This window comes from Rhineura floridana, chromosome 1 (genome assembly GCF_030035675.1).
Source record: "Rhineura floridana isolate rRhiFlo1 chromosome 1, rRhiFlo1.hap2, whole genome shotgun sequence".
NCBI classification, from domain to species: Eukaryota; Metazoa; Chordata; class Lepidosauria; order Squamata; family Rhineuridae; genus Rhineura; species Rhineura floridana.
The window spans coordinates 73,963,639-73,979,156 of NC_084480.1; the positions used below are offsets into that span (position 1 = coordinate 73,963,639).

Here is a 15,518-nt window from a genome sequence, read left to right on the forward strand (position 1 = left end):
TGTTTGAATACTTTGCAGATTTGTTATGCAATGATTGAAAAGCAGCCAAAACATTTGTTTTCAGTTTGAAAAAGAGATGCATTGGTGTTTCAAGAAATGAGGGCAAGAAGTACATTATATTCTTATGTAATATGAACTTTATTTTACAACCAAGGAATTGGTACAATTTGCACAGATGCATTGCTCAAATAGTTTATCCCCTTTAAATGAAAATCGGAGTCCTTACTGTGAAAATTCTGTAGAATAAATTAAGTCATATAACCGGAAGCCAGGAGAGGCCATCTGCATCATAGCTGTGGGGAACTGACTGAAGATAAGAAGAAAGTTCATAATCTTACAAATTACTCCTAACAAATTAATATGGGATCATTTTTTTGGAGCTCGGTAAAATAGTTCACAACACCACAATATGAGATATGATGAGCAGGGCCAGCACTAGGGCATGACTGGGCCCTTGGACACCAGCCTGCCGTGGGATCACGGTGCCCACCCGCACTTACCTCTCCCGCTATGGTTGCTGGCCATGCTGTGCAGGAAGGGGCGTCAGCCCCTTAGGGAAGCCTCGACCACCATCTTGGTTGATGGCAGGCAGGCATGCGCACAGTGTGGCCAACATTCACCCCAACGAGAGAGTAGGTGGGACATGCAGGCGGGAGTCACGGGCCTCCATGGTTGGGGGGTGGTGCCTGGGAGCTCCCTCTCTGTGATCCACAGCAAGGTCAGGAGCTGATGCTGCCATGGATCATGGAACGGAGTGCTACCCACCCACCCTAAGGAGGGATCCCTCAGGGGCCCTCGGACAGGCCCCGACCTGGCCATCCTCTGGTGCCAGCCCTGATGATTACAGCTAATTAGCAGATCAGCTGCTTTAGTCTGAAATATACCCTTCAGTGATAAGAGTTAATCTCCCAAATACTTTGTCATTTAGTATACTACCCTGGATCCTTAATAAATTATTAGGGCTTCTTCTGTCACTCAACCCTCCAGAACAGATTTTTTGGGGGGGGACTAGGAACTACTGGGGGAAAGTGGAAGTTGGCAAAATTTCTACCTTTACTGTTAGGCATGCCTCCATTGGGGCAACAGTGCAAGTAGCGCTAATTAGATTCCATCCATAAGGTGCATTTCACCAGAACTAGAGCTGGGCTGGATGCATCTCATGCCATTAGCTTAGTATGACAGTTTGTTTGTACTAAAGATGATCACAGTGTTTTCATAGGACTTTTTAAACAAAATATATGCATTATCATCTGTTTCGAAACAGCTATATAGGAACACAGTTTGCAGAATCCATCATATACTGGACCAGAAATAGGTCCATTCAACAGAAATAGCAATCATAGTACATGGAATGTACCATTGGTCTCACCTGAAAGGTGATTTTCATAGGAGGGGGCCATCACCGTGGGGATAGTTCCACCTATCGTGCGAAGGCAAGAATGTTTTTGAAGTCAAGACTAGGGACGTCATGCCCCTCCCACTCTCCAGTTCATTCGTAGCGAGTCTAAAAAGAGATATCTAAAAATACAAGAACAAGGCCAACAGGCCCGCCAGGAAAATAACATAATAGTCACATGCATAACAACATGACTCTAACATAACTACATAACATAACAGAACTAAAAGTCTTGACTTCACTCTTACATTTAAATATAATAGCGTAACAATAACATGTTGATAAAATGTCTAGTCATCCTCCAACTGGGAGGGTCGTGATGGCCCCCTCCTATGAAAATCACCTTTCAGGTGAGACCAATGGTACATTTTCCATAGGAGGTGGGCCATCACCGTGGGATGTACCAAAGCAACCCATATAGGGAGGGACCACCCACATGTTAATCCTCATTAAGAACCTGTTGCAACACTCGTCTGCCAAAAGATGCATCAGCAGAGGCATAACGATCAATTTTATAATGCCTTATGAACGAGTGTGGGGTAGACCAGACTGCAGCCCTACAAATATCGGCAACAGGAGCATTAGTGGCAAAAGCAGCCGAGGTGGCAGCTGACCTGGTAGAATGAGCCGTTATACTCATATGCTAGAGTAATGCATGCCCTTAACCAACGGGATAAGGTAGGATTGGATACTTTATGCCCCATAGACCTTGGATGAAAGGATACAAACAGAGACTCCGTTCGTCGAATCTCTTGGGTCCTAGACAGGTAGGTCTTGAGAGCCCTCCGGACATCCAACAAATGCCAAGCCTTCTCGAGAGGATGGGTAGGATTCGGGCAAAAGGAAGGCAAAACAATGTCCTGGTTGCAATGAAAAACTGAATCGACCTTGGGACGAAAGGAAGGGTCAGTCTTCAGCACAACAGAGTCCTTATGGAAGACGCAGAGGTGTCTAGCAGAAGACAATGCGCCCAACTCCGAAACGCGTCTGGCAGATGTGATTGCGATCAGAAACAGGACCTTGAAGGACAGTATACGTAGGGGCACAGTCCTGATGGGTTCAAACGGAGGGCGTTGCAAAGCCTGCAGAACTTTCGGCAAACTCCATGAGGGGAACCGATGGACAACAGCCGGAGGGCAGAGGGCGACTCCCCTCAAAAAACGTTTGATGAACGGATGTGAGGAGATATGATCTCCAGGAGAGGACACTGAGAGAATGGATGACAGAGTAGACGCATGTCGATGTAGAGTGTTGGGTCGAAGTCCCATCATAAAGCCACTATGGAGAAATTGGAGCACCTGGTGCACATTGGCCTGGGATGGATCGTGGTGGTGGGACTGACACCACTTGGAGAAAGCCACCCAGGTATGTTGATAAATGCGAGTGGTAGATGGTCTTCTCGAGGCCAAAATAATATCAATCACAGCGTCAGACAGTCCAGCTGACCTCAAGTGTCTCCGTTCAAACGCCACACTGTTAGATTGAGCCAAGCAGGGTCCTGGTGCAGTACTGGACCCTGGGATAGGAGGTCTGGCGTTACTGGAAGTGTCCAAGGATCCATCATTGACATTGCCAGAAGATCTGAGAACCACGGACGGCGTGGCCAAAATGGTGCTATCAGAACCAGCTGTGCCCTTTCGGTTCGCGCCTTCCTCAAGGTTTTGGCTAACAATGGTATGGGAGGAAAGGCGTACAATAGACCGTCTGGCCACGGTGTTGTCAGAGCATCCACTGCTTCTGCTGTTGAGTCCAGGTATCGGGCAAAGTACCTTGGAAGCTGGCAATTGTGACTGGAAGCAAACAGGTCGACTGAGAGGGCGCCGAACCGACACTGGAGACGATGGAAAATGGCTGGATGAAGTTTCCATTCTCCCGGGAAGACCTGTTGTCTGCTGAGCCAGTCTGCTGTCACATTCCAAATCCCTCTGAGGTGCTCTGCTTTCAGGGATTGTAGATGTTGTTCTGCCCAGACAAAGATGAGGGAGGCTAAGTCCTGCAGAGGACGAGACCTGGTGCCCCCCTGTCTGTTCAAATGTGATTTTACACACGTGTTGTCTGTTCGAATGAGCACATGATGCAAAGGGAACAGAGACTGAAAATGGCATAGAGCCAAGTGGACAGCCTTTAGTTCCAGCCAGTTGATGCTTCGAGATTGCTCTGCGTTGGGCCAAACCCCCTGAACATACTGGGAGTTGCAGTGGGCTCCCCAACCTATGAGGCTGGCGTCTGTGGTCACGACAGTTCTGCGGGGTTCTCTGAACGACGTGCCCTTGGAGAGATGTTGAACCTTGGTCCACCAGCGGAAGGAGAGGCGCAGAGCGGGGCTCAAACGAACTTTGCGATGGTTGGAGCTGGCAATGTCTTTTTGAAAAGGCAACAGAGTCCACTGAAGGGGCCGAGTGTGGGCTCGAGCCCAGGGCACAATGTGGATTGTGGAGATAAACATCCCGAGCGCTCTGGCGAGAAGCATGACGTCTGCGGATGTTTGTTGCATCAGGGACCTTGCGATGCTTGTGATGGCAGTGATGCGATCTGGAGCCAGGAAGACCATTGCCTGCAGCGTGTCCAACATTGCCCCAAGGTGTAGTAGGCATTGGGTTGGTTGGAGATGGCTTTTGTCGAAGTTGACAAGCCAGCCGTAGGTCTGCAAAACATTGAGGGTGATCATTAAATGATGATGAGCCAGCTCTTCAGACTTGGACCGTATCAGCAGATCATCCAAATATGGGTAGATATGAACCCCTTGGGTCCGAAGGTAAGCCACTAGGATGAGTAGCACCTTGGTAAATACTCTTGGAGCAGAGGAGAGGCCAAATGGCATCGCTCTATATTGAAAATGTTGGTGGCCAAAGGCAAACCGAAGAAACTTTCTGTGGGCTATGCAAATGGGCACATGGAGATACGCTTCCTTAAGGTCGATAGAAGCCAGGAAGTCTCCTTCATGCAGACTCTCAGTAATGGAATGGAGAGATTCCATTTTGAACCTGCGGTATGTTACAAAACGGTTGACAAACTTGAGGTCCAATACCGCCCTCCAAGATAAATCTCGTTTTGGCACAGCAAATAGGAGGGAGTACACCCCTTCCGACCTCTCAGCTGTGGGAACTGGCTCTATTGCCGCTATGTCCAAGAGGTGATGTATAGCTGTCTGCATGATGTTGTGCCTGGCTGGTGCCCTTGGGCAAGGAGACGGATGGAATCTGTCTGATGGGGTTGCCCAGAACTCTATGGTATAGCCATAAGTGAAAAGGTCCCTGATCCAGGAGACCGTAGTAAGGCGCAGCCATCGATCTCCAAAATTAAGTAATCTGCCACCTATGGGAAGGGCGTTAATACTACTTGTGTAGGCGAGGGCCTCCCCTATATGAGGACGATGAGTTGCCCCTGCGCCCTTGGTACTGACCTCTGCCCTGGAAGCGTCGGTTCCAGGAGCCCCTGAATGCGTTGGAGTCATAGGGTCTGAAGTCGCGGCCTCGTCCTCCTGGCCACGTTCCTCGAAAGGACTGGTTAGAACGAAAGGAGGGAAATCGCCTGAAGAGCCTGTGGTCAATGTTCTTGACTGTGGCCAGAACCAGTTTTTGGGCGTCTTTTGGATCAACCAGAACTGCCTTTAGAGCTTCCTCGCCGAAGAGTAGAGATCTGGAGTAAGGAGCCTTGGACAGGTTCAGTCTGGCCGCCGAATCAGCTTGCCAGTGGCGAAGCCAGAGGGTGCGACGAGCGACTATTTGAGTCGTCATGGCTCGTGCCCCTAATTGAGTGGCATCCAAAGTGGCATCGGCCACAAAAGCTGCTGTCTTACGTAATTTCGATAGTGCTCTTCTGAAGGCGACAGGATCAGGGTTAGCATCCTCTAGAAGGTCATCCATCCACATCATAGAGGCTCTGGAGAATATGGAGGCTGAAGCGGAGGCACGCATGGCTAAGGCAGTGGCCTCGTGATTCTTGCGGAGGGCGAAGTCTATTCGTCGCTCAGTAGTATCTTTTAGGTGGGATTCCCCTTCCCTGGGCAAAAGAGATCTTGAAACGAGACGAGCGATTGGTTCATCTATGCCAGGGACATCTAACTTGGTGGCAAAGTCTGGGGCTAGGGCGTACAATCTGTCAGCCAGGTTCTTGAAGCGTCGGGCTTTGAGTGGATGAGCCCATTCTTCGGAGACTAATTTGGCAATTGGGTCCGGCACCGGGATGTAGTGTTCAGTAGGTGCAGGGGATTTGAGGACCTTGGCCCCTTTGATAGCTGGTGCGGACGAAGTTGAAGGCGCAGTCTGGAGACCAAGGGTATGAAGTACCCTACGTGCTAGCGGTTGATAATCTGAGGTATCGAACAAGCGATACGAAGTATCCTCCTCATGATCTGAATAGTCGCTCCAGTCGTCTCCTTCAACATGGTCAGTGAAAGTTGACTCCTCCGCATACGAGGCTTCATCCGTACATCTGCCTCTGGCTACATCAAAGGGATCTGGTGAACAGGAAGGATGAGCTTCATGGAACGCACGTTGGTCCATGTTGAGTGGGGGTATGGCAGGAGCTTGTGACAGTGACTGCATTCACGTGAAAAAAGCCAACATGGCTTGGAGTTGGGAGAGGAAATCAGGAGACAGCTGCAGACCAGATGTGGGAGATGTATGTGCCTGGTGAACTAATGGAACAGAAGTTTGAGGCGGTAAACCAGAGGTAGGTTCGTTAGGCGAACAGTGAGTGGGAAAGCCAACAAACTCTTCCTCGTCAGAGGCAGTAGTAGGAGAATGGAAAATGTCACTTATGTGTGTCTGTGCTGTGGCGTTGGTTGGCACAGAGACATAACGAGGGCGCTTTGGTTTACTATGGCTGGAAAGATGTTTTGTCTTAGCCAGTGCTTTGGAATGTCTGGTCTTAGACGTGTTAGGATGTTGTGGCTTGGCTGATTGTGGCATGTCTGGCTGATCTGGCACCATGTGTGTTGATGGTGACATGCCTGGCTGTTCTGCCATCTTATATAAGCCTGGGTGCAGTACACTGCCACGGAGGGGGCAGGATGTAAAGACCCGAACTGGCACAGCGTACTACCACGGAGGGGGTAGGATACACTGGCAGATGGCGAAATGCACTGCCACAGAGGGGGCAGAATGCACTGAGGTATCAACGTTAATATAATATAGGCTGTTTTAGAGTTGGCACACTCAGATTAGTGCTGTAGGCTGTGTTTTTGGCTTGTTCACGGCCCCAGAGGGGGCAGGATATACAATGTAAATCAGATTTAATATGTCAGCCACTGATATTAAAGCTCCAGCCTTGATAATGTAATCCAGCCACTAGGATTAAAGCTCCAGCCTTGATAATGTAATCCAGCCACTAGGATTAAAGCTCCAGCCTTGATAATACAATCCAGCCCACTAGGATTGGAGCTCCAGCCTTGATAATATAATTCAGCCACAAGGATTACAGCCACAGTAAAAATGTGTGTAAATCAGCCTTGTGTAAGTTTGTCAGCAGCACATATACACAAACATACAGATAGATAGCCTGCAGGGGAGGTATCCGATGCTTAATAAATGGTAACAAAAAAGGCGGGAATTTTGAATTTCAAAAAATGGCGCCCGGAAAAACAGGCGGGAAAAAATGATCAAAAGGGGGCTGAGGGAGAAGGAGCAATGGCGGCCGTCGGAAGCGAACTGGGGGAAGGGCTGCCCAGCACGGACTCGCCGAAAGCCGCAGTAGCGGCTCTGGAAAAACTCTGGAAGAAGCAGGTAGAGGAAAAAACGGCAGCCGCCGCAGAGAGAGCCGCCATCGCGGTCTGTAAAGCCCTTCGCAGTGGGATTTAAGCCACGTAGCGAGGGCGATCTGCGGTAAAGGAGTAACGGCGGGAGCCGCAGCTGCAAGCTCCCGCTGAGATCGGATCAGCCGCAGCCGCGGCAACGATCAGGGGGAGGAGGGAGGGGGATTCCCCTTCCCTCACAAGTGATCAAAAGCGATCAAAAAGAGAACCGCAGCCACGGTCACTGAGGGAGCCCCCTGGCTACGGATACGACAGAGCCGGGGGGGGAGGGGGCTTGAAACTGCCAAAACAAAGAGAGCCGCAGCCGCGGTCTCAGAGGGAGCCCCCAGTCAAGGAAATAAAAGAAATTAAATAGCCCTGAGGAAAGGGGGAAGAGAGCCGCAGCCGCGGTCTCTGAGGATCCTCAGTAGGCTAGACACAAAAAACGGAAAAAAGGTTTTAAAGAGAAATAGACAAACAAATATGAGACTTAGCTAAATGCTACGTGAAATTCCAATCTTGTTTGTACAAAGGCAAGAATGAACTGGAGAGTGGGAGGGGCATGACGTCCCTAGTCTTGACTTCAAAAACATTCTTGCCTTCGCACGATAGGTGGAACTATCCCCACGGTGATGGCCCACCTCCTATGGAAAAGGTGTATTTCACAAGATCACAGCTTTTCAGTGAGACACACTGTGCATTATTCCCATAATTAAAAAAAATGGTGCCAGGAAATGAAGGTGCCGAATGACAACCTTTGTCAGTCTGAATGCTGAACCAAAACATCCACAGATTAGAGCTTTAAAAAACTCTAGTTTTTCATTCCTTCTTTATTTTATTTTAGTAAAATTAAATAAAACAAACTACTAGACTATTATATCTTAGTGGAAACTGTGATGTAGTGCTAAAGTTCCAATTTATGATCCTAGGAGAGTAAACAAGTAAGGTTTTGTTGCTTGTAAACATTAACTACTGTGGTCAGAGAAGGACTATTTATTAACACAGAGCCTATCATAAGACAAATGCAATGCATGTTAGATATTACACTAGTTTTGTTACGGTTAAGTTAAGATGGAATTTTCTATGCTTTGTTCATGGATAATACTCCAGGATCAAGCATGTAACCTACATATTGGATGACCAAATCTTTAAATAAGCTTACTGGATCAAGCTGTTCCATGTATGTTTGAGTATTTCGTTATATACCAGATAAAACATTCAGTTATAAAAGCCTACTGTTATCTGGCTTAATAAAAAAAAAGTATAGACTAAATATGCCAGTAAAAGATATGTGGCATTACACTGTAATTTCTGAAAATCTAAAATATGTAATCTTATAACTAGCTTAACATAAGCTCATACAATTTTTATAAAAATCACATAATCTGATGCTGTGCAAATAGAGCCCTTAAAACGATGAAAGCCCACCAATCCCCCTCCAAAACGGAGCATCGTAATGGAATGTTTTTGAAAGTTCTCTATACACACAAACTTAGTTGTTGAACAAGAGAAGGACACACTGTACATGAGGTATCCATTTGCATATGCAATTACCCATCCAGCAGGATACATTTATGTATATCAGCATTTCTACCTACCTTTCTACAATGACTATAATAACAGCATTACAATGAATAACAAACCACAACAATCTAACAGTGGCAACAATAGCAGTAGGATAAAACCAAGTTTTAAAAGGCAATATATCCTGAAAATGCCATCAGAAAACTGTTTCACTTGCCTATTTAAAACCTGGGGAGTCAAGGGACCAAATGAACCTTTCTTGGGAGGCTATTTTACATTCTGGGTAGCAAAGCCTCAGGCACTCACACACCACATCTCTAATGGTCAGGAAAATGATGATGTGCAGCAATAAAACAGTTATGCATAGGTAGTGGCCCTGGCTACATAGAAGTAGAAGTTTCTTAAGAGTAAGAACACATGTTGTGGTCTTAACATGAAGTTCAGGTGCTGGTTGCAGTTAGAAATTTTATTTATTTATTTATTACATTTACAGTATAACCTGCCTTTCTTTCATCACAGAACCCAAGGCGACATACATGTAGTTCCCAGGCAATCTCCCATCCAGGCAGTGAAAAGACCCAAATCTTCTTAGCTTCAGCAAGATGGTGGCCTCACATGCCTTCAGGCAATATCCTAGAACAGGGAAGGATGTGATTTCCCTTCTCCCTTGCTGCCACACTGCACCACCTCTCATGCTTTTCCAAAGGGTTGCCCACATCTCTGTAATATTTAGATGGTCATTCAAAAGGGGGGAGATTGACAAAAATTGCCTCTTCCCCTAAGTCTGCTGACTGAAGCCTCAGCTGAATTTTTATTTATTTTTAAAATCGTAGTTTAGTATTATATGTATTATAAAAATGAGCCACAGCCTCAGGTCCATGCATTCATCTTCTTCCTCCAGCACAGCCACGAGGAGCTTTTGATATTTTGCTTTAGATTAATCTCAGCTTGCTGTTACATCTGAACCTAGACAAATTTTGATGAATGTTAAGTGTAGGTTCTTGAAACAGACTTCAAACCATAGTTTATGAAGTTGGCTTGTTTCAGCTAGCCACAGCTAAAATTTCTACATTCTATAAGCAAGAATCAACAGAAGATCCTCTTTACTATCAAAATAAACATTACACATAAAAATCAGCTACAAAAATATAAGAAAAATTCATAATAAACGTAGTAAGCAATTAAATAAAATACCCTCTAGTCATCAGGAAGTAAAATAATAAACAAATAAGGGTTTAAAAATGAAATCTATATTTCACTGTGGAAAAGAGTTAGTGCTTAAAGGACTGAACTATAGTCCACAAAGCTCTGAGCTAGAGGTCGTGTGGAGTGGCACAGACCTCCACACTTCATTAAGCACTGTGCTTCAGGGAAACAAAAGCCCTTCAAGAAGTCATTCATGTATTCCTCACCATCATTTTCTCACTTCTACTACTCTTTGGTGTGACTTACACATGGCTGCAAAGGAACAATGTCTGTACCATTTATTTAAGCAGATTCCTGTGACTTTAAGGGAATATGTGGACGTTATATCACTGGCAACAATATTCTCTTGTTATTTCAATTTATTAGTCACTTGGCACATAAGGAGTCTACAAGCAACTTACACATTTTTATATACTGTATAAAGCACACCATAAAATCAGAAAAAGGAATAATGTATTACAATAAAAGCCATACAATAACCTATAAAACAAATCTAATAAAACGCTATCCAAAACATACAGTCAATGGACATCAAAATCGCAATTCATTAAATGCCTAGGAGAAGAGAATTTTCTTCCTGGCACCAAAAGGATGTTAATTATGGCTCCAAATGGCCCTCACTGGGGAGAGCATTCCATAAGCAGGGACCCACAACTAAAAAGGCCCCTTGTTGCAATCCTCTGAGACTCCTTCAGAGGAGACACCCAGCAAAAAGGCTCAAATGAAGATGAAAGGGTCTGGGCAGGTTCATATTGAGAAAAGCACCCCAAAGGACATTGGCGTCCTGAGCCTACACAACTTTATAGGTCAAAAGCAGCACTATGAATTGGGTTTGGAAATGTAGTGGCAGCCACTGCAACTCTGCCAACAGCAGGGTTATATGATCAGCTTGCCTTGGGCCTGTCAAAATATGAGTCAGCTGCATTCTGCTCTAGCTGTAGTGTCTGAAGAGGCAGCCCCATGTAAAGCACATTGCAGTAATCCAATTTTGAGGTTACCAGGTAATTCCTGTCCATATAGGATCAGAATTGGACCAGTGCAGCCGACACTGGTGGAAGGCACTGTGCGCCACCAAGCCTCAAGCAACAGCAGTAGATCCAGGAAGACCCCCAAACTACGAACTCACTCTTAGGAAGTGTGACCCCATCTAGAACAGGCTGCACACTACTCAGCCGGGAACCTTAGAAATAAGAGGTGTGATCCATAGGCAACAAAACAGATCTAGACTTTACTTACCAATTTGTTGTGTTTTTAATGCTCTTTTTGGATAAGTCTTACTACGACTTCTTTCAACTGTTTGGTCAGGTCGAGGAAGCTGGATAGAAATGTCTTTTTTCATTTGCAAAGCTGTCTTCCCACTAGGAAATGCAAGAAAATGTGCTTAATGAAAAACTGCAAAATAAAAAAAAATTCAGAACAGAAATTCATTTATTTTATTTTAGTTCAGTTTAAGGTTCACACTATTTCCCAAGTTCCATCATAAGTCACATAAGTTTTCTACAGTTCAAACAGTAAAAAGAAAAAATATGGCCCACTGCCCTACAATATAACAACTTCCTTCATCCCCTAATGCCAGTTTTCAAGTTTAACTTAAAATATCTCCTTGAAATTGAATTCCCTACTACATTTTCCAGCATGTGTTTTTAAAAAATAGTTACATTGAAGAGGCACAGTAAACCTGCATTTTGTACTTCCTTTACTTCCTTTCTTTTGGCCAGCTAAGCACTGAGTGAATCTCTGTCAAACATTCTTACTTCCCCAAAAAAGGTAACAAAATAAAACATATCCCAGCAACAATCCATGAAAGGACATAAAACTGACACTAAAGCAGGTAGAATCATAGAATATTAGAGTTGGAAGGGGCCTATAAGGCCATCAAATCCAACCCCCTGCTCAATGCAGGAAGCCAAATCAAAGCATTCCTGACGGCTGTCCAGCTGCCTCTTGAATGCCTCCAGTGTTGGAAAGCCCACTACCTCTCCAGGTAATTGGTTCCATTGTTGTATGGCTCTAACAGTTAGGAAGTTTTTCTTGATGTCCAGTTAAAATCTGGCGTCCTGCACTCTGGGACGATCAAGAAGACATCCCGGCCGTCCTCTGTGTGACACGCTTTCATGTACTTGAAGAGTTCTATCATATCTCCCCTCAGTCTTCTCTTCTCCAGGCTAAACATGCCCAGTTCTTTCAGTCTCTCCTCATAGGGCTTGGTTTCCAGCAAAGCTGTGGAGTCGGTACGCCAAACCTTTGACTCCAACTCCTCTATTTTTCTACTGTCCGACTCCAACTCCAACTCCGACTCCACCCAAAATTACTTCCAACTCCACAGCCCTGAAAAGGGCTGTAAATGTCTTTTTAAATTGGAAGCTCTCACAGGAGCATTTTTATCGCTGCCTGAATATGCACTGATCTTGGCATCACAGCATTTGTGTTCATCTGGGTCCTGTGTCATACACGGACACACAAAATGTTTTCCATCTTGAGTTATGGTGAAATGCTCAACTACAGCTGACTTCATGGGAAGCTTCTTTGACATTTGGAATTTATATTTTAAAAAAATTGTCAATCAAAATTTATTTTGAAGCCGGAGTCGGTACATTTCTACCGACTCCGACTCCACCCAAAATTGCTTCCGACTCCACGACTCTGACTCCACAGCCCTGGTTTCCAGTCCCCAGATCATCCTTGTTGCCCTCCTCTGAACCTGTTCCAGTTTGTTTGCATCCTTCTTAAAGTGCAGAGACCAGAACTTCTTTAAGTGCGGCTTGTTGCCAATATAGTTTAGCCTCTGAGATTGTAACATCTTGTCTCGTTGCCACCTGGAGGCAACTAATATGGTTGCATGTGTATTATGTGTGAATGATTGAGTTGGTGATGTATGTGAGTTTTATTTTTTATTTGGAAGTTTTGTAGTTATTTTAATATTGTTTGGTTGTATTATATGTATGTTTATTGTAGTGTGTGATTGATTAAGTGTGTGTGTGTGTGTGTGTGAATTTAGTGTGTATTGGTGTGAATGTGTATTGTGTGGGTGTCTGTGACTTGGTGTGTGTGTATATGTGAGTTTTATTTGTTTTAATATGTGCCTGGGAGAGAGTACTATACATTGACCGGGGAGACTTTCGGGGGCCCCAATTAGCGTAGTGACGGGAAATGGGAGGTACGGCATTGTGAGGAGAACGTGCCAGGTAAGGGGAACTCGTCCCAGACAAGTAGTGTCTGTGACTTGTTCCGGTTCTCCTCACATCCCCAGGACTGCTGGTTGTTCTATCAGTCAGCCTTCGGATCTCCATGTGCTGTTGTTAAACGCCAGGTCGGTTCACCATAAGATCTCCCTTGTTCATGATTTAATCGTGGAGGAGGCTGCCGACCTGGCGTGTATAACTGAGACCTGGGTGGGCGATCAGGGAGGCGTTGCTCTTTCCCAGCTCTGCCCACCTGGGTATACGGTTCAGCATCATGGTAGAACCGAAGGACGGGGAGGTGGGGTTGCTGTGGTCTATAGGAGTTCTTTCTCACTCACCAAGCACCCTGTCCAGGTGACGACTGGTTTGGAGTGTCTCCACCTTGTGCTGGGCCAGAGAGACAGACTGGGAATTTTGTTGGTGTACCGCCCACCCTGCTGCCCAACAAATTCCCTAACTGAGCTGACAGAGGTAGTCTCGGAGGTATTGTTGCGGTCCCCTAGACTATTGGTACTGGGGGACTTCAACGTCCATGCCGAGACTGCTTTATCTGGGGCGGCTCAGGACTTCATGGCCTCCATGACAACCATGGGGCTGTCTCAGGTTGTTACTAGCCCAACGCATGTGTCGGGACATACTCTTGATTTGATCTTCGCCACATGGAGATGGTGATCTGGTGGTCGGGAATTTTTCATCTACCCCATTGTCATGGACAGATCACCGCTTGCTGAAGTTTAGGCTCACAGCGACCCCTTCCCTCTGCAAGGGTGGGGGACCTATTAAATTGGTCCGCCCCCGGAGACTAATGGATCCTGAGGGTTTCCAAAGGGCTCTGGGGGATTTTCCGACTGAGAAGACTGGCGCTCCTGTCGAAGCCCTGGTTGGACTGTGGAATACGGAGATGACCCGGGCGGTTGACACGATCGCTCCCATGCACCCCCTCCTATGTAGAGCTCATACAGCTCCATGGTATACCGTGGAGCTGAGAGTGATGAAGCAAGAGAGGAGGAGGCTTGAGTGCAGATGGAGGCGAACTCCTGACGAATGCAATTATGCTTTGGTAAGTGCCTCTTCTAAGCGGTATATAGTAGCAGTGAGGGCAGCAAAAAAGAGATATTTTGCTGCCACAATTAAGGCATCTCTCTCCCGCCCGGCGGAGCTTTTTAAAATTGTACGAGGGCTTTTACATTCTGGCCCATGGGATATTATGGATTCATCTGTAGCCCGCTGTGATGAGTTCGCGAGGCACTTCCAGGATAAGATCGCATGCATTCACCGGGACTTAGACTCCAATGTTATGGCAGTGAGATCTAATGAAGCATCCAGAACACGGTCTTGTCCTTATTTATTGGATGAGTTTCAGTCTGTACAGCTTGAGGATGTTGACAAGATCCTTGGACTGGTGCAGGCGACCACATCTGTTCTGGACCCTTGCCAGTGAAAGCTGGCTGGACTGGAACCGCCGGCTGGGCCAAGGAGATAATAAACGCCTCTTTGAGAGAAGGAGTGGTCCCTGACTGCCTAAAAGAGGCGATAGTGAGACCGCTCCTGAAGAAACCCTCCTTGGACCCAGATAACCTGAACAACTATAGACCTGTGGCGAATGTTCCGTTCTTGGGCAAGGTACTGGAACGGGTGGTTGCCGGCCAGCTCCAGGGGCTCTTGGATGACACTGATTATCTTGATCCATTTCAATCCGGTTTTAGGCCCGGTTTTGGCACTGAAACAGCCTTGGTCACCCTGTATGATGACCTTTGTCGGGAGAGGGACAGGGGGAGTGTGACTCTGTTGATTCTCCTTGATCTCTCAGCTGCTTTTGATACCATCGACCATGGTATCCTTCTGGGAAGACTCATGGAGTTGGGAGTTGGGGGTACTGCTTGGCAGTGGCTCCGCTCCTACTTGGTGGGTCGTCACCAGAAGGTAGTGCTTGGGGAACATTGCTCGATACCCTGGACTCTCCATTGTGGAGTCCCGCAGGGATCGGTACTGTCCCCCATGCTTTTTAACATCTACATGAAGCAGCTGGGTGCAGTCATCAGGAGTTTTGGGGTGCGTTGTCATCAGTACGCTGATGACACGCAGCTCTATTTCTCCTTTTCATCCTCTTCAGGTGAGGCTGTTAACGTGCTAAACCGTTGCCTGGCCGCGATAATGGACTGGATAGGAGCTAACAGACTGAAGCTCAATCCAGACAAGACTGAGACGCTGTTGGTGAGTGCCTTCTCTGCTCAGATGGTGGATGTTCATCCTGTTCTTGACGGGGTTACACTCCCCTTGAAGAAACAGGTTCGTAGCTTGGGAGTTCTTTTCGATCCTTCCTTGTCTCTTGAGGCCCAGGTGGCCTCGGTGGCACGGAATGCTTTTTACCATCTTCGATTGGTAGCCCAGCTACGTCCCTATCTGGACAGTGACGACCTCGCCTCAGTTGTTCATGCTCTGGTAACTTCTAGATTGGACTACTGCAACGCGCTCT

General features: G+C 46.4%; 1 protein-coding gene across 10 annotated transcripts in view; it reads right to left on the reverse strand.

Moving 5' to 3' along the window:
• EPB41L4A (erythrocyte membrane protein band 4.1 like 4A) overlaps nucleotides 1-15,518 on the reverse strand; it is a 160,282-nt gene that overhangs the window by 40,419 nt on the left and 104,345 nt on the right. For all 10 annotated transcript variants that reach the window (XM_061623929.1, XM_061623940.1, XM_061623950.1 and 7 more), the window contains one exon: nucleotides 11,097-11,218. In XM_061623929.1, coding sequence (XP_061479913.1) covers nucleotides 11,097-11,218 — 122 coding nt within the window. The remainder of the gene's footprint in view (nucleotides 1-11,096; nucleotides 11,219-15,518) is intronic.